Source organism: Struthio camelus, chromosome 18, assembly GCF_040807025.1.
Source record: "Struthio camelus isolate bStrCam1 chromosome 18, bStrCam1.hap1, whole genome shotgun sequence".
Classification (NCBI taxonomy): Eukaryota; Metazoa; Chordata; class Aves; order Struthioniformes; family Struthionidae; genus Struthio; species Struthio camelus.
In genome coordinates, this window is record NC_090959.1 from 17,128,491 (window position 1) to 17,147,510 (window position 19,020).

Sequence of the window (19,020 nt, forward strand, 5' to 3'; positions counted from 1 at the left end):
AAATAAGTACTTATCTACAAAGCTTATCTAATCACAACATGATGCAAAGCCATGTTAAGAAGGCTAAAAAGTCTTTACTGAATTTATTGATACAGAAACACTCATTTAATAAAGTTTTTAAATCGCATAACATTTTTGCATGCCTCAAGCCAATTTTACTATAACTTCTATACATAGATATTTCAACTTACACACTGATGATTAAAGCAGTTTGAAGTTTGTTTCTTTTTGCACATTTACTGTGCTATCGAAACCTAGAATGGAGTCACATACAATTAAAATGAAGACTTCTTAGAATATGAAGAAAAACCCACACACAGTAAAAGCAGGGAAAATTCCTAGAGAGCTTACAGATAGACTATACGAAAACAATTATGCTACAATTACTCTACTAAAAACGCATACAAAACTACAGTGCAAATGCTTGTGCACAGGGAAAATATTTACAGTTCCCCTTCATTTACAGACTATAGGCAATACTATTTCACAATTATATTACACATAAAATTTCTACTCTGGGTTGGTTTGGATCTGTGGGGTCTTTTTTTTTTTTTTTTGGACAAGAGGACAATCTGACAACTTAGAACATAAATTGCCTGTATATATATATTTATTCAACCTTATCCAGGAAAAATAGCAGTATTTTATGCATTTTATAGAGTGCTACAAAAATCTAGCAAATGTAATAAAAAAAGGCAGATCTGGTGAAAAATCTGATAAAATACCTTTTATAAGTATGAGGAGAGGGAAGGAAGAATCAAACATGGCTAAATGAAAGACACTCGCCTTTAACTAAGTCAGTTTTAATAGAAAGTCAATGAGGTTTATTCATATAAACCTCAACTTTAATGGTAATTTTTAAAAGTAACTTCTTTATGACATCTATAAAAAGTTTTGCGATTCAACTAAAGGATGACCTGATAGGCTAATGTAGGAGGCACCCCATACTACGCAAGAGCATGGAAATTGTGCCATGATATAGAAAGGCACATTCCTAGCATGACAGCTATTAAGCAGAAATAGCTAACAAATCTAGAAATAACAGCCTTTGGGGAAGCACAAAGAAATACTACATATAGATTCTATTAGGCCTCCATTTACTACCATATTCAGGATATTCATTTGTAGAAAAAGAAATTCATTGTAGTTGCCACAGTTATGAAATGGCTACTTGTAAATCTACAGAAAACTATCAGCTCAGCGGCCACAAAACTGCCCCATTTAAAATACAGAAATGGAAATCGAAGGTAGGAAGATAGCTTGGGGGTTCCATTTAGACCAGAAGAGGAGAATTAAGACACCAGAGGCAAGATACAGCCTATGACTATTGCCTATTATAGGACACTAGCCACATGACACTTTGTGTATTATCTGAGAATATTCTCAAAGATACACAAAAAGCCTACTAAGCAAGGAAGAATTCTCCACCTCGGGCTTAGATGCACAGGAGTTATCTATTTAGCTTCAAAGCTATGTCAGAACTTTAAAACACTACTCATCATTAATGCAAATGTGCAACTCAATGCCATTTACCGAATACCCAGCATGTTTTTGGCAAGACAGTCTTCATTTCACTCTTCAGAAACCACATAGCATAAAAAATATATATATAAATATATATCAAAATGATACCAACTTAAGTGTTTCTGATGGGGCAATACTTTCTTAACACAGCTGTAGTACCTACTGAGAGAATTTTGTTTTCTTCCAGCTGTAAGGGTACTCCACACAAGCACAAGTTCATGGGTTTCTTTCCAGCCTCTGCTAATTTACATAAGTTTTTCAGACAGGTGGAACTAAGTAAACTCACCCTTCCAAACATGAAGTCTCTTTCCATCACTACAGGAAGACTTGGGAATAGACTAGAATTCACATTCACAAAACTGCAGAGTGCAAAGTCCTTCTATACAAACCAGTTAGAGCAACCGCTTAATTGCTGCAGGTATAAAATAAACTACCAAGACCTCATTCCACCTGTTGTGCGCGGGCTAGGTGTACTCAAGTTGCATTCTAGTTGCCTTACTCCAGCAGAGGCCCAGAGAGAGACAACCTAAGAACTGCATCAGTAGCACAACCACTAAATTTGGCTCTCTAGACTGTTTCCAGTTTCTACATACCCAAACAAAAAGTTTGGCTGATTTCCCACAGTACAAGCCACTCTGTCCAGGCTAGCTCTCTGCAAACCACTGTGTTCAACCCAATCGACATAAGCTGTCTTATACAACAGCAAAGTCTGCAGAGTTTGCTTCTGCAGTTTTCACAAGCTCACTGCTACACACCTCCTTGTCTGCCCTTTTCCCCATTCAAAATTACTCTGTAAACATTTCCAGAGACAACAGTCACAAATCTAACTACCCTAGCATCCTGTCAAAGCCAGCTAAGCAGCTTCGCAGTCCTTTGCCTTGTTCTTTTTACGAAATAGAAAAAAAAACCCATGTCTCATATTAGACTGCATTTCACTAAAATAGACGTTTCCCATGAAGAAAATCAATGCTTTGTAAGACTTTTCTACCTTTTACTAAAAATATATAGTTTTTAAGCAAAACTGAGACCAACCAAAGGGGAGCTGATGCTTTCCTTCTGCATTCAAAACCTGGATGCCCCAAGGGTTAACGCCAAAAACTTTTCTTTCATGTTTGTAAAAGTTGTGCTTTTTCAGATTGCTGGAAGAAACAAGATTTGCCAGATCAGTTTTTACTAATAATCTTCATCCTCCATTAAACACACACCAGTATAAACCCAAGGCAGGTTTAGTGGGAGAGAGCATGGACAAAGGTCTTTGGGGAGCTGCTTAAGAATATTTCAAAACTGCAATTTGGTAGAGCAGCCATGAGATTTCAGAACATCTCTGTGCAGTTAGGTTCAGGGAATTAAACCTTCCTTTCTGTAAGCAGCCGAGCATTTCACCAACTTGCTTCCTAAGGAAATCCTGCTGTAGGATAAAACTATAGCACACGACCAAGAAGAAAGAGGAAACTTAAAAAAGCTATTACGTTTAAGTATACAGCAGCCACATTCCCCAGCCAGCCTACTGCCTTGTGTGGTCATATTAGCAGGCAAGCAAGTGGCATACATTTGTCAAGCCCTAAGTAGTACTCTATTTTCTGCCTACTTCCCACTTTCTAGAAGAAGGAAATTACTTCTCTCTGTAATAAAGCAGGTAATATTTCAAGGGATCAGGCAGAGGCAGACTCAAGACCTTTTCTCTCAGAAAGTTTACAGGGGGATCCGGCTTTAGTTCAGAGGGTTTAGTTTCTTCCTCTTCTCGTCTCTCATCCTCGAGCTCTTCACTGTTGTTTTCATCTGAAGGGTTGGAGATACGACTAGCGAAGACCTCTTTGTCCAAGAAAACAATAGTTTCCATGCGACGACGACGCACGCGTCTTCGTTTAAACCTTGGGGGGTTCTTCAACCCGTTTCCATTTTTGCTCAGCGTTTCTTGATGTATTATTTTTTTAATGGTTCCTCTGATGGCTATGCGAGCCAGATCCTGGAGGCTGCGAACAGCCACTGGGGCTAGAACAAAATAAAAACCATAAACAGATATTGAGGAAGAAAAAACACCCCAGGAACACTCACAGAAAAGTTATATTCACTCAAGTTAAATCAGGCCACTTGAATTCCCTGCTGCAATTACAAAAATGGCTCTATTCAATTCCTGTCAGTTCCAATAAACTGTATTGTAGCTTCCCAAACAAAATTTAATTACCCATTTCCCTCATTAACTGAAGAAAAAGAATGGGATGAAAGAAGTTTCATATTTTGATGTCAAGTCCTCACAATTATTTTAAGATACACGCGCGTCTTAAAGACTGTAAGGCTTAGTCACTGAAACTGACTGTTTAATAACATAGACGAAGGACATTTTCCCATTGCAGATAAGTAGACTTGAAGTCTATTTAACTCTTCCATACAATGGCTTTCCTTTCAGAAAGATACTGCTGCTTCGCCAAGTTCTCCGTTTATAAAACATGAGTAACACTTTTGCTCTGCAAAACTGCTGCCACTTTGGGCAAAGACTGGCTGGAAACCATTTGGTAAAAGTAATTACAGAAGCACAGAATAAGTTATTGTATTAAAAAGAAACAACTCCCATATAAATGGCTTGGAAGACTTCTATCTTCTGCACGCTGCCAGGACACAAATGTACAACACACATCTCATGCAACAAAGAAAAAGACATACTGATGCACACACATCCATAAACTAAGATGAATTAAAACTGAAACAAAACCTTTCCTCTACTGAAGAAGAGGTATCCTCCTGATCTGAACCAAGGAATTGGGAGAGTGAAACACAATACCCGCAGGCCTCACTACGGCAGACACCATACAAAATATGCTCAAGCGTGCACTTAAAGGGCTTCATAGTAACGTGCAGACTGCTGAGCTGCTTTCTGTCATGCAGAAACACCTTTCCAGAATAAGAGCAAAGCCCAACTAATCTCTTTATGGAAGCATTTCTGTCTTCACGTGTCCTTAAGAGGACTCTCCACACTAAAATCTTAATCTAAAGATTGAGGCCACTGGGTACAACCTGCACTTGAACCAGCTAACCAAAAACCGCATAGCTTAGGTCCTTAAAGTGTTTCAGGTTCAGGAAAATTCTGGGTGGGCAGTGAATGCAGATGCAACGTTATGTTCACAGGTACAGTCTGCGCATTTTCCATCTGCGATACGCTCTCATCATGGCACAGTAACCGAGAGCCAGGATAGTATGTGGTTCAGGGTTTAAACAGATGCCTGCATATACAAAAACCACGACCAAGTATCTCAAAGCTTCCGTACAATTTCACAAATCATTGTTATGCGATTCTGATTCTTGCACCAGGCCTCCTCAGACACCCTCAAAAATAGATCAAAAACGAGACTATTAGGACAACTGTTCAAAGGAGGAAGGAGCTGGAGTAATTTTCATAAAAAAGAAAGGATTCATAGGGATGTTATGCCTGAGGAAGCAATGTACAGCTAGCAACCACATAGCAGAAGAAATAGCCCCCGTATTTAAGAATGTTTGTACTCACGCAAGTGAACAAGCCTCGATTTTCCTGAATCTGCATGGTTAGGCTGAATCAAAGGAGCAAAAGAAACAGCAAGAATCTTCTTTGTTTCCCAGGCAGAAGGACCAATGCGAGTTATCTTCGTCAACTAAACCAAAACAAGTAGATCATTGTCCATTGTGTGAACTATATCAAGATTTTTAAACAGAAAGAGTACAAAAACTCCTTCCTTCTGCCAAGACAAATGGTTAAAGTACTAGAAACTACAATCAGTAAAAAGCTAGGTAAAATAAGGAGAATCTTATCTTTTAATAAAATTCAGAACTCCTAAAGGGATTATCCCCAAGTAACTTCATCCATTACAACAGAATAGGGGCACTGGCAGTTTGGGGTCATACTGTCCTTCCAGCTCTTCACCACTTCTGAACCAGAACAGCTACATCTGACTATTGAGAAAACATACTCACTGATGAACATTAGCTCTCAAAAAAGGTCTGCAGCTCACTGGATTTCTGCTACAACTCACATTTCTTACACTAATTAATTTCACAGCATTTTACTGGGAAGAAATTCTGCAATCTGCTAATCTGAACTACTCAGCTAAAGGCAAAAGGTTACTTACCTATCACATCTAGGCGTTCAAGTCCATTAAAACAATACATCCCTTCAACAAAAAGATGACCTGAATGACAAACCTGAGCCTGCGCACAGGGCAGTTACCCACTTTTTATTAAAAAGGAATCCACTGACATTTGCAAATATGGGCATCTTGGACGCGTTTTCATATGCTGGTTCGGGCATAAAATCGTCTAAAAACATTTTAATAGTTTGCAGTAAACAGGCCAGATTATGTAACTTGAACAAAGCCTTCTTACATTTTTCTGCAGCATGAAACTAACTTTGGAATTAACAACAAAAGAGCAGAATACGGGACAGACTGGTAGAACTACGAATCTCTTAATTAAATGTTATGAAATGTGCAGAGTTCAATTTCACTCACAGTGAAAACTGGTGCATCCTATGCTTTCTTCAGTCTACTAAATAGCTGCTGCTACATAAGAAGGGTAACCTCAAAGAAGAGCTACTGACTAAATTAAGAACAGAATTAAAAATATCTGAAAGGGAACCATGGATAGAAAGGCATCTCACCTTCTCCTCCAAAGGCATGACAAGAATCCCCCCAACTTTCAGCAGATTCTTCATGTAGTCTTCATGTTCCTTCTGTACTCCTGCACCGCAGTAAACACGGTCATACTGAGTACAGTCTGGAGAAATTTCTAAACAATTCCCGGTAACAAAAGATGGCTCACAAAATTCAAATCTGAAAATGAAGACATTAAGACATCTATCATACACAAATATTACAATTTATCACACAAATTATTTTAATGATTCTGAAAGAAATGAAACAATGAAAAATACTTGAAAAACATTTCATAAGATTTCTTTTCCCAAGCCCAAGTATTCTGTAGATTATCAGAACGGACCACAGCTGCACGTCTCAATACCACAAGAATACTGAAATGAGAAGTCACAGATGAAAATTTCCACAGAGTACATACACATAACTTCATACTTGATTTGCATATAACTGTTCAGGACCAGCCATTTTTAGCTACCTGACACAGGTTCGGTTGTAATATCTGCATGTAGATACTGAACCTGCAATTCCAACTGTAAAAGTCTTTTGAGGAGTGCATCAGTGTTTTTTGGCATTTTCATAAGCTTTTAAATGCCTTTCAGATGTTCTGAGGAACTACAGCCTGATGCTTCAGAAATATGCTGGCTTTGCTGAAGCCAATGGGAGTTTTGCCATTAGCTTCAGAAGAACCATGATTTCACCCTTCATATACAGAATTTCTGCCCGTAACATTTCTGATTCAGGTTAGAAGCAAAATGAGTAACTTTATGATATTTCTTACATGCTCCAAATCTACAAAAACATTAAGCCCTACATTTAAAGGATGATGTCGATAGAAGTTGCACAACATATCCATTCCTCTACTGTTATCTGGAGAGAGAGGCAGCTTAACATAGTACATGTTTATTCACAAACTCTTCCTGAAGCTTTTTGCCTTCGCAAAGCGTGCTAGACATTCGTAGCATTTGGCTAACAATTCCTACGTGCAGTGTTCTAACAACATTACCCAGCAGCTACTTCTGTCAGCAATGCCTATTTTTCAGTCATATTGACTTTTGAAACTCAGATTGATCAACTCTAGTTTGTTTTTAACATATTTCCTTCTTGCTGAAGACAATCCAAAGCGTTTCAGTTTAAAAAAAAAAGAAAAAAAAAAAAAAGGAAGAAGCTATTGGCCAATTTACCTGCGTAATTACTGCAGAAGTCACTAGCTTTTATAGAGACTTATCAGCTTAAATGAGCTTAAATGTATAATAAGACAAGATCAATATCCAGTTTACACAGAATTTCAATGGACCATTCACGTCTAGAAACCTGTCCTCTATACAAACCCCTCATTAATGCTATGAAAACCCATTCCTCATACTAGAACCGTAGCCTCACTCAATTTTTCCCCCCTCCCCAGCATTTATCTAACAAATACTCTAGTTCAGCTGACTCTCCTCCTCTTTATCTACTTGTCTGGAAAAAAGAAAAAAAAGTCTGCTATTGTTTGAACAGATGTTCTAAGGAAAAGTGGCTCTTTACTCTGAGAGAGAAAAAAACAAGCAAACAAAAAAACAGTCATCTATGTACCTTCTAAGCAGAAAACCTTCAGTCTGCTGCCAATATCAAGAAAGTACAGTCCCAGCAGCTTTCCAGGACAGCAGGAACAGCACGAGGCTGAGTAGTTTAAATTCCAGCATTTAAAGACTTTTTATTCCTCACATAATAGGATGACTTTCAGGTAGCCAGAGATACTTTACTCCCTTGTGTGAACAAACTGTGGGGCAGATCCAAAAAGATGGCAGCCGCAGCTGTTATTGCTGGCGTTACTATTGGCAATAGTTATCTTGCTAGAAAGTTATTACTTGTGACAGCAGCAGATTGGAGGTTGTAAGGAAGAACATAAATCAGATCTCAAGCAGCTTTAGCACCAGCTTAATCATCATAAAAATACCTTTGTATTTTAAATATCCTTTTTTCATCTCAGATGAACATATTAGGCCATCACAGGAATCAGTTTATATTCTTGTGCTAATCATGTTCTCAGATCACAAATATAGGTATTATTATTTACAGGTTTCAAGATGTTACCTGTAATTTGATGTTAAAATAATCTTTTCAGCTTCCTTAAGCTATGCAACATTAGAACTGCTACTAAAACACAACAAAAATTTCTGAAACACCCTCCTTCACAATTCACATCAGCTTAGAAGGTCACACACTTCAGCTCAGCAAGTCTAAGGAGCCAGAATCCTCAGATTACCCTGGAATCCAGAGCTGCCATGTGGGAGCAAGAACTGCCACAGCTAAAACCAAACTCACAAAATGAGACCTGATGGGTATTCTGTAGTCTTACTTGTCAAAGCTATCACTTGTTTTGATGAAGAAGTCCAGTTTCTGTTTCGCATATTCGATCACATCAGAATGAAGCTCCACACCATGATTAACACCAAAAGGACCTGCAAATTTAGAAGAACACCCAGATAACGGCTAAAAGACAACCATATAAAATCTAGAAGAATTCAACGCAGTTTTGGTTACTTCTTATGAGATTGATTGTCCCTTGAGTGTCAGACGATTACAGCTTATCTAGGGTCAGGTATTTTAGTAATACGATGTGAAGTGCAAGGCTGTACCTGCCATTTCTGACAGTAAATGAGGCTGTTTGTACAGCCTCTTTTGAATTATTTTCTCTTACTTATGCAGGAAATTCCTCTATAATAAGGGAGTATTAATACTGAGAAACACTATTGCTGTAAAACCGACCACATGGAAAGAACTCAGATAAAGCATGCACATGTAGAACCACAGCCTGCTTGTTTTAATAAAAACCTCAAAAATCTTTATATAGTTTTTATACTCCCTTCCTTGCTGATATGCTAAAAATCTCTTCAGCAAAGAAATCCGGAACAGTCACCAGATATTTTACCTCAATTAACTACAAAAATAATTTGGAAAACACAGATGTTTTTCATTGCTTATACTTTTTTATTCAAAACTGACTTGATATCGTTTCCAGAAAAAGAATTCAAGAGCCCTGAAGTTATATGTTGACATTCTAAATAATCTCAAGAAATCGAGCAGAAAGCCACAAATGCAATTTCATGAAAAGTCACTGGAGATGGGAGTAAACTCCATCCTGACAACAAATATTTCAGCAATTAAAATTCTTGACCCCCACACAAGAGGATAATAGGTACCCTACAGTCATTCCTTATCTATCCTGATAGCCAGCAGAAACACATTTACTGACTAAAAACCTTCAGAGTGAACAGTTTGAAACTCTGGTCTTCACCCAGACCACACGAGTCTTACCAGGAGAAGAATATTGCATGATCAAATGCAGATACACCACAAATTCTTTACACTCAACAAAAGATCTAAATCAGAAGCAGCATACTCTATTTACTCCTTCAAAGGTAGAAGCCAAGCTTTCAGTATGTAGAGCACCAGAATTACCAGTATAATACTTATACAATTGCACTTTGATGCTTGGCTTTGTGCCTACTGTAGAAGTGTTCAATGTAGCCAGTTCTGATGTCGTAACTGCTCTTACACACGTTTTGTTCCCAGCTGTACATTGGTAAGAGTCAAAATTAGATCTCAAACACATTTTGATCTAGACAGTACAGCGCAAAAACAAATGAGGCACAGAGCAACGAGTCACAGGTTCCTCAGACACGTCAATCTTTGTGTAAATAACGTGACACTCGTGCAATCTTGAGCTGGACTCTTGCTTAAGGGACAACAAACCCAAGTCTGTGCCCAGTTCTGCAGGAATCCATTGCAGCTGTATGTGCAACTGCATCATTGCCTACTCTAACTTGCCACAGAAATGTGGACTCCAGCCAGTTCCTGAGTACAGGCTGCAAGAACCCCAATTAATTAGCCAATCTGATTAATGCATTCTTTAGTTTTCTGGCTACATTTTAGTTTCATTGCACCAGGAATGCTTCTGTTCTAATTTCATGACTTTTTTTTTTTTGCTTTAATTCACTGTAAATAGTTAATACGGCTAAAAAGATATTTACCCAAGATGAGTCCAACCATAGAACTCAGATAACCAGTGCCACTGCCGAGATTCAAAAATGACAGCCCTGGTTGTAGATCCAAAGCTTCCATCACCTCAGAGTAAATGCACGGTGCCGAGAGATGAATATTTCCATGTTTCCAGGCCAAGTCTTTGTAGGCATTGTCCTTGAACTCTTCCAGATAGTAGTCTGCTCGATCAATGGCTCGGAATGCCTGTTCTACCAATTCTGTCCGTATGTATTGCGCTTCCTTCAGGTTATCAATTAACTCATCATTATCTTCTCCCGCGCTCACTGCGCCTCCCATCTTCAACAGTTTTCTACAAGTTCTATAACTAAAGAGGAATAAGGGAAGGTGAGGCATAGAACGCGCATTTGAACACTAAATGAAGTTGCTGCCTGTAAAGTAATTTGAAGGAGACAATTTATTTGGGGACTTAAAGGACAGCAAGCAGCAGAAGAATACTGCCACCTTCTCCCCTGCCCCAGTCAAACAGCTAAAACTAAAATACAGCAGATCTGGCATCTAGCACCTGACACCAGCATTTCTGCAGGGAAAATCATAATATACAATTAAGGTGTGCAATGCCTGTCTTAAACACTAACAACATTTTACCAGCATGTCAGCTGTTTCACTGAAGCCTTTTACGTAAAAGGATTATTCTAGCTCCTGTGCTTACAAATCATTTTTCATTGCAAGTCCAAGCAATAATAAAAGTTCAGCTTGCCTGTCAGAATTCTTGCTACATGCAGACTTTGTATTTCTAACAGTATCATGGAGAAGTTAAGAGACTAAAAGGCAGACAGCAAAAACCAGAAAATCTCAAACTGTGTATTCAAAGACAAGACATCAGGATATCAAGTCCACAGCCATTAAAAAAAACCTAATCTAGACACACACACAAGTACAAACTTACTTCCTTCAGTAAATACACTTCTGTACAGCTCTTGTCTTTAGAGCTTCAAGCATCATCATCAGTAAAGGACACAGCAGTACAGACAGCAACTGAAGAGAAAAATTCCACTGAAGCAAGTGGAATTTCTTAGGTCCCCTTAAATCCTAATGAGCTAATCCCCAATTCGGAAGCACTTCGGTGACGCAGTTTTTTTTTTTTTTTTATGAATTACAAGCACTGCTAATTTCACTGATCATCTCTAGTAATAGATTCAGGTGTTCTTTCCTAGGAGAAAGAAAAGTAATCTTCCTTGACTGTGCACTTCACTAAGCAAGGCTATGCACTTCAAAAGTTATAGATATTTTACGGCATGAAGAAGAAGGTATAGAGGGACAAGTACTTTTCATTTCATAATAATCTAGGTTTTCCCCCATCTCCTAAAAAAATCCATTACAGAAAACCCAACGGTATTTTAAAATGCATGTATTTACAGTGCCTTTCTCTGCTAAAAATAACCACAGAAGCAGCAGCTTTAGAGTTCTTGATGAGGATCAGAACATCTGCCTACAGCTAACTTATCAGAGGTGGGAGGTTGTTCCAGTCAGTAAGAAGTTACTGACTTTCATTTTTAAAGGAAACAAAAAAAACAACTGCAGGAGTCTGTGGAAGTTTCACAGCTATTCAAATAGCATAACATCCTGAATACCCGTAGAGACACACAAAACATGATATATTCAGGGAACTCTAGCCAGTTTTTTTAATACATTTATATCTCAAAACACAATCTGGTTCCAGACCATTAAAAGCACTTCAAAAAATGCCATCTCTGTCCTTCCTATAGTTACTCCTTCATCTCCCTTACACAAAATTATTGTGCTTTATTATTACTTCACAGTGGAAAAACATCAAATTTAAGACTTAAGTGGGTTCATGCTCCAATTTTATTCTTCGATTTTTTTCCTCTTACGTACAACTTGTTGCAACTGCACAGTTGCAAAATGCCTCCAGGTTTGGTCACTACACTTCACATACCATTCAGCATTAAAACATTCTCTCCCTTTCAGGTGTTAATTCTCTTGACTGTCTTTAGTGCGTTTTGTTTCCATGCTTACTTTCTTCCACTTAGTCTCTTTTTTGCTATTAAAATCCGCATTTTTAGATTTAAAGCATGAAGAACAGTTGTGGCTTTAGGAGTGTTCCTCCAGTCTGGGTCCCCCTAAAATTCTTGCTGTCTCCAATAGATGCATGTCCCACTGGGACAACTAGCCAGACCTGGTTTAACTCCACAACCGTTCTTGCGTATTCTACAAACAGCAGACATTTTTTTAATACAATCAAGGAATATCAGGTGTCAGTTACTTTTAAGTGACTGTTTCTACAGAACGCTGGTTCATTTTCAATAAAATACATGTTTCAGCTCCAGATTTTAAGACCTGCCCATTTAAATCCCTTTTCTGATAACTCTACCTTTGTTTCCTGTCACGGAAGGAAAGAAGGCAACACAGACTACAAGCAGGACTTACTTTAAAACAACAAAAAAAACCCTTTTAAAACAAGATCCCCTCCCTCCACAGTTAGTGCAGCTGCACTCTTCACAGCTTTTGGATGAAGTAACAGATTTCCACAGCTTTAAACAGGCATGAAGTCTGCAGGGCAAAAACTACGATCGTTAGCAGATGAGAACACGAGATTTCAAACCAAGCAGCCTTTCAGCGTTGAAGCATCCCTTTAAACGCATGTTACCATCTTCCCCTTTCCAGGCAGGAGAGGGGAGGTAAAACAGAAGTCTGACGTGAGAAGCTGCATTCAGGCAGCACTGAAGACAAAACACCGAAATTAAAGCAACTTGCTACGAAGCGAATCCCAGCCAACACCTTAACCCCCTCGAACAACAAGTTAAGAGAATAAACAAAACACGGCACAGCGCTCCGTGCCCGGCCCGCTGCCTGCATCACCAGGCTGCCGTGAGGAGACGGCGGGGCCGGGGTGGGGGGAAGCCTGATGCCGCCCTCCTCCTTCCCCTCCCCTCAGCGACATCTGCGCCACCGCGGCCTCCGCACGGCGCCGGCCCCGCGCTGCCGGGGGGGGGGGAAGGGGAGAAGGGGGGCCAGGCCGCCCCGAGGGGAGGCTGCGGGGCGGCCCCGGCGGGGGAGGGTGCTGAGGGGACGGGAGGGTCCCGGCCGCCGCTGAGGTGGAGGGGGGGGGCGGCCTGGTCAGGTCGAGAGCGGGGTCTCGCCGCTGCCGCCGCCCGCGGCCGTACCTGAGCACCGGAGCGGAGCGGGGCGGCGCGGCCGGCTTCGGCCCGCTGCCCTCCCCCGCGGCCCGGCTCGGCTCGGCTCGGCCCGGCCCGCCGCGCTCCCGCTGTAAACACTCCCCAGCTGAGCGCCGGGCCGCGGCACCGCCTGCGCACGCGCGGCGCAGACCACCGCGCCGGGGAGGCGAGCATGGGGCGGACCACTGCGGCGCGCAGGGGAGGCGCTGGCTAAGCACCGACCATTGAGCCGTGAGGCCACTGCGAGGGGGGAGAACGGGCTGTACCATGTCGGGGCGCGGGGGGGGGGCAGCCGGCGGCGGCAGCTGTGGCTTCGGGCGGGGGAAGGGGCAGGGCCGGCGCCTCCGGGTGCGGGGGCAGCCGGAGCCGGTCGCCCCTCTCCTCGCAGCGCCCCGGGATGACAAACCCGGCCCAGACACAGACCGGGCCTTCGTAGGGATCAGGTCAACAGGCCGGGCCCAAACACAGACCCAGGCAACCGGCCGGGGGTAGATACAGGCCGGGCCTAAGTACGCGCTGAGTCTGAATCCAGACCGGGCCCACGGACTGGGCCTGCAGACAGGGCCTAAATACAGACCAGGTCTGCAGGACTGAGCCTAAATACAGACAGGGCCAAAGGGCCAGGCATAAATACGGGCTGGGCCTACACGCAGACCAGGCCTCAGTACAGAGCAGGCCCGCAGGGCTGAGCCTAAATACAGAGCAGCTGGCAGAGCAGGCCTAAACACAGGCCAGGCTCCAGTCTGTCCCCCAGTGGGGACGTCTGCCCAGCCCGTCGCCCTCCTGCTCTGCCCTCGCTGCTGGCCGGAGGCGCCGAGCAGGCCGGCTGGGGGATCGGCAGAGCCGCGCTGGCGCCGGTCTCTGGCTGGCACGCACCGCCTGCTGCGTGCTGTAGCTGAGCCTCCTGCGTGAAGCCTGGCCAACACCAGATGTTCTGATATCATCAGCCAGGCTTGGGAAATATCATGGGAACTTGAGGGGAAAAAAAAAAATTACTCCGGGGGCTAATTTGTGTTCTGCAATTTGAGCCTATAAACGTCCAGCCTGGGTCACATGCTAGCGCTTTCTGCTGCAGCCATAAATGCCAGGACGAAACTCACTGAGAAGAAAATAAGTGAGAAGCATATTTGCTTGACTCCAGGAGCTGGGGCTCGAAGGAAAACATGCAGGAGTGCCACGATATTCCAATTCTGCAATTGTGCAGTACAGGCTTCCCAGTCGCCTAATGCTATTTGGCTAAAAGTGTTAGACATACAATTTAGATGTTACCAGGTCACACAGGCTTCGTTAGTACCCAGCATAGCAGGACCAGACAGGACATGGGGGGAAAAGATGGTTCCTCCCACCCATTTTAGGATGAGGGACATTATCCTCTGAAAGTGCCTGTCCCTCTTCATCCTTAAGTGACCCACACAGCATTGACTGAGGCTACATGACCTGTGTGACCGCTAAGGCTACAGATCCAACTACATTGTCTGGACTGGCCTCAGATCCATCATTTGATGCTACATGTGGCTACACAATGAGACAGAATAACAGCATCTAGAGAAGAGGCTTGCTGATTGAAGTCGACTGGAGATCACTTGTGGGGAAAAAATAGCCATCCTCCCAGACACAACAAGCATGCAGTGGAAGAAAAAGAAATACCCCTGGTAAACGAGACTCAAATAGGAGAAAGTGAATCAGCATTCAAGATGTATTTATGCTTTAAGGTGATTATCTCAGCTCCCTTCATTAGCATGATAACAGCAGACTGCGCAAACAGGCACAGGGTAATACTGTAGATGTCTGCACTTTCATTTCACAGAAGACAGCTGCTTGGGAGAATGGGATTATTTGTGGAGTGTGAGCACTGGAACTCCTCCTTGCTGATTCAACCGAAACAGGATGTGTTGATTGTGTGTGCCTCGTCTTGTTTGATAAGGAAAGCACTCAAGCAAATGGCAACGCAGTTGAAATCTGCCAACGCAGAACAGATAAACTCCATACACGTATGAATCAAGAGCTTCCATTCGGCGGGTGCTCCCCTTCCCACCGAGCTGCTTGAAAAATAGCAGTTTGTTTATTTTTTTGCACAAAAATTGTTAAAATAAAAGCTGGATACAAATTTCCCATTATCAGTAGCTCACTTGTGATGTAGGCTGAACCCACTGCAGCAGGAAGAGAGGGGGGCACCACGGTGCCACACAGCAAACTGCTCCAGCGGGAGAGAGCGAAGATTCAGCTGGGCAGGGTGGGTTGTCCCTCTTGCAGCAAATCTCTCAGAAGATCAGAAAGAGCTGGAGGAATGTTTTAGGGATTCCCAAATATGCTGAGCCCTCCAGGGTGTATTAGTGATTCCTTCTAGCCTTTCACTGCCAGAACATGTGAGACGATGGTCTCTCTGTCTCCTGATAGTGGCTGGAGCAGAATTACAGAAATTTGTCAGGAGAAGCCAGGTTTTCTGCACTTCTAACTCATACGCATCTGTGAAGTACAAGGCCTGTTATGGGCTAAGTGGGACAAGTAACAGAAATCATGCAAATCTGTGCCTGGTCAGACTCACCCTGGCTGCTGTATGGCATCACCGCAGTGTGCCGCGAACTTCTCTCTGACTCTGCTGTCCCGGCAGCATTTTTTCCCTTCTGGATTCTTTGAAAATGTAGCTACTTTTTGAAAATTTAGCTATTGCTGAATATGGCTCCGTGTAGGTCATAGCACTGGGCTTTAGCTCCGGAATAAACACAAAGTAGTCTAATATTGTTGCAAAAGTATCCAGAATTAGAAAAACGGAATGACTGAGGTTTTTTTATGACTTCATGAGTCTGTAAGTGCTGAATCTTTGTGATACTTCTTTCCTTGCACTTTAAAAAGATCGTCCCTTCATCCTTATGGCTCACCTGGGGCTTTGTTATCCGTGAGTTGCAGTCAGCAATAGATGGGTAATTAACTCCTGAGTCCGTGTTGTCTGCAAATGCGTGTGGGCAGCTCTCCCCACTTGCAGAGCCCCACCAGCTTCTGAGAGCGGCCAAAAGCCAAGTGAGGTTGAGGAAGCCGTGCCTGTGACACTGGTAAATCACAGCATTTATTTATCTGCTATTTACCACAAGGTGTCTCCAGCAGTACAGGCATTGCGACAGGCTTTGGCGGGTGCATTTTGGCAGCTCCCTGGGCTCAGGCATGACAGAAACCCTTGGCACAAGCCCAGGCCAAGTTCGCTCTGTACCGACTTGCAGCAAACCCACAGCTTCAGTCATCTCACCTGTAAGAACCAGGACTCCATCCATGAGGGAGAGCTGAATCCAGTGCTTAGATTTTTCTTACTTTCCCCTGTTTACTTCCCTGTATTTCCCTGTATTTTATGTTGTTTCTATCTTCCTTTTTTTTTTTTAACCAATTTATTTTATGAATGCTGTTTAAAATATCACTCAACATGAACTAACTTTCAGAAGCCCATTTCAGTGATGGCCTGTTAAAACGGGATGTTTTTGTTACTTTGCAAGAGCAAATTGTCAAAACTAATTTTAGGAACCAAGCAGAGGGAGCATTTGTCAGGGCATAGGAGCCTGAGCTAGTGAGTTTGCACTGTGCTGCTCTTGCACGCAGACAACCCAACCTGCAGCCTTCCGAATACAGAACGCTATTGAAGTCAACAGGCTAATTTGTGGGTGAAAGGACGATTCACAGAAATTAAGAGCTGGAGGAGCATTAGATCATTGGGTCATATTTTCACCGTTTCCTTTTTTTTTTTTTTTTTTGGCAAAATATACCGTGTTTTGTTTTTTGGTCAGTTTAGCACTATACCACTTTCAGAAGAATAGACATATGCATACATGCATACACCCAGGTATGTATATGTGTATACACATACACATATGCATGTATGCTAATATTATTATTAACATGCTGGCAGCAAATAGCCTCAGAACCTCCTGCCCATGCAGAGTATGTGTGTGCGCATGTGTGTGCACATCTCCCAAAGCTTTCCTCTTGCCTTACTTCGTCGGAGGACTCTGTGAGTAATTGCTGGACTAAGAGGAATAACATATGTCTTGATTTCCACTGTATTGCACCGTGCATAACCACTGCCGCTTGGAAAAAGGACCCGTAAAGACCTGAATTCATCTCACTTAACTGAGACGTCTGCGTTAAAGGGAGGAAATTGCTATATAATACTAGATAGTCGAAGGAAAGGAAGAGGCACATCCTGGAGACAGTGCAGACCCACTGAGAGTATCAGAAAGCATCACCAGAAGTCCCGGCCATGGCAGACATAGAGCAGTGAGGTGCCTGAGTGACTTCTTGGTACTGCTAGGAACACTGGTGAGCCCCATTTAGTGTCCTGCGTCTCTTCTGTCTCTCATTATGGCCCATCTGCCATGGTTTAGGAGAGGTTGCTAAATAAAAAAAATCTCAAAAATCAAGTTTTTCATATGCATGGGGGAAAGTACTTCCTGGATCTTTCAGGCGGTTCATGGATTGACATGGGATTAATAAAATAGAAATGCGGAAAGACCTCACCCATCGCATTTTCTTTCTCCTACTTTGACTTTGGCAGTCTTAATGTGCTGAGCTTCTGATTCTAACTGCAAACTCCCCCTCGCCTGTCAGATGGCCCCAGCCACAACCTCTGTCAGGCTCCCCTTAAAAATCACAGGGGCTCGTTGCCCAGCTGTCCTGCTTGGAAGGCCACTCCAACACCTCCCTTCTCCAGCAATAGGAAAACATCTTCACATTTCCAATGGAAATTTATTCCAGGCCAATATGCACCTAGATGATCTCCTACAAGTATTATCTCCTAACTTAAATCATTGCCCTCCCCTCCTTCCCTGAATGTATTCATGAAGAGTAATCATATCCCCTCTTAACCTTTGTGTTTCTAGGCTAAACAGGCCAAGCTCTTTTAATCTCCTCTCATAAGAAAGGTTCTCCATTCTGCTAATCACCCTGCCAGGCCTTTTCTGCACCTGTTCAAGTATAAATTCATCTTTTACTTTTTCGAAGAGAGGGCCCAGAACTGCGCACAATATCCCACACAAGGTCTTATCAGTGCCTCGTACAGTGGGATTAATATTCCTCTGTGTCTACTGAGCAAATGTTCTGCCTTCTAGATTTGGAAGTTGCATGAGCCTTTTTGCAGAGCAAATGGAAAATAGATACAAATCCATAAACCAATAACCATAACAGAATTTTACTCATGAAGATAATTATTTCACTTGGAAGGGCACTCCGCTTCTTCCCGTTTGTAGGTCCCAGTGCTTAGCAGGCTTTAATCAGCATTGCTCCATCTAGGTCAATTGAACCACCCCTGTTTACAGGAGGGGAGTATCAGGACCTTCTGTTAAAGGAGACACTGAGAAAAGTCTGTGTTTTGCTCAGCTTTTGCTCTGGCCAAACTATCTTTGAAATCATGAGTAAGGATTTGAACTAAAAAGATGCAGAGTCAAATGATGAAAACCATTTTGCATTCCTCTCTTCTCTTTTCAAAATGATTTTCCATTTTTGCTTTGGGTTTAATTAAATTTCTGTGACCCAGGCAGGGAGTTCAGCCTTTCTTGATTAATGTTCTTTTAGGTGCTTCTGATAAGAGTTTAGCATCAACAATTGAGTTAACAAGCCCCAGTGAACAGTTTATAGCAGGAGACTAATTCTATTAACGCTCGGCATTGTCAGGATTCCCCTTCGAGAAGCGAAGGGGAGAGATGGAGCGGGAGGGA

General features: G+C 42.3%; 1 protein-coding gene and 1 long non-coding RNA gene across 4 annotated transcripts; one reads left to right on the forward strand and one right to left on the reverse strand.

Moving 5' to 3' along the window:
• Window positions 1-54: 54 nt before the first annotated feature.
• PCMTD2 (protein-L-isoaspartate (D-aspartate) O-methyltransferase domain containing 2) lies at window positions 55-13,443 on the reverse strand. 2 transcript variants are annotated; one of them, XM_068912007.1, is made up of 6 exons: window positions 13,313-13,443; window positions 10,157-10,491; window positions 8,482-8,584; window positions 6,149-6,320; window positions 5,024-5,147; window positions 55-3,516 (listed from the first exon to the last, which is right to left on the reverse strand). In XM_068912007.1, exons 2-6 carry the CDS (start codon window positions 10,461-10,463, stop codon window positions 3,137-3,139), a joined length of 1,086 nt encoding a protein of 361 aa, XP_068768108.1. In that variant the 5' UTR covers window positions 10,464-10,491; window positions 13,313-13,443; the 3' UTR covers window positions 55-3,136. The 2 variants fall into 2 exon arrangements, with proteins under 2 accessions (XP_068768108.1, XP_009669302.1); XM_009671007.2 differs by lacking the exon at window positions 13,313-13,443 and adding an exon at window positions 11,074-11,093.
• Window positions 13,437-15,435, forward strand: LOC138061466 (uncharacterized). 2 transcript variants are annotated; one of them, XR_011135236.1, is made up of 3 exons: window positions 13,437-13,555; window positions 14,400-15,036; window positions 15,132-15,435. It is a non-coding gene; the product is annotated as an uncharacterized lncRNA (long non-coding RNA). The 2 variants fall into 2 exon arrangements; XR_011135235.1 differs by having other exon boundaries at window positions 13,459-13,555; window positions 14,729-15,036.
• Window positions 15,436-19,020: the final 3,585 nt, after the last annotated feature.

Excerpts from the sequence above, each read along its gene's own strand:
- PCMTD2 (XM_068912007.1), bottom strand. The coding sequence starts at position 10,463 with ATGGGAGGCGCAGTGAGCGCGGGAGAAGATAATGATGAGTTAATTGAT. Across the intron at positions 6,321-8,481 it reads ACAAGTGATAGCTTTGACAA|ATTTGAATTTTGTGAGCCAT; the intron begins GTAAGACTACAG and ends CTTCATTTTCAG. Across the intron at positions 3,517-5,023 it reads ATCGAGGCTTGTTCACTTGC|CCCCAGTGGCTGTTCGCAGC; the intron begins GTGAGTACAAAC and ends ATTTTGTTCTAG.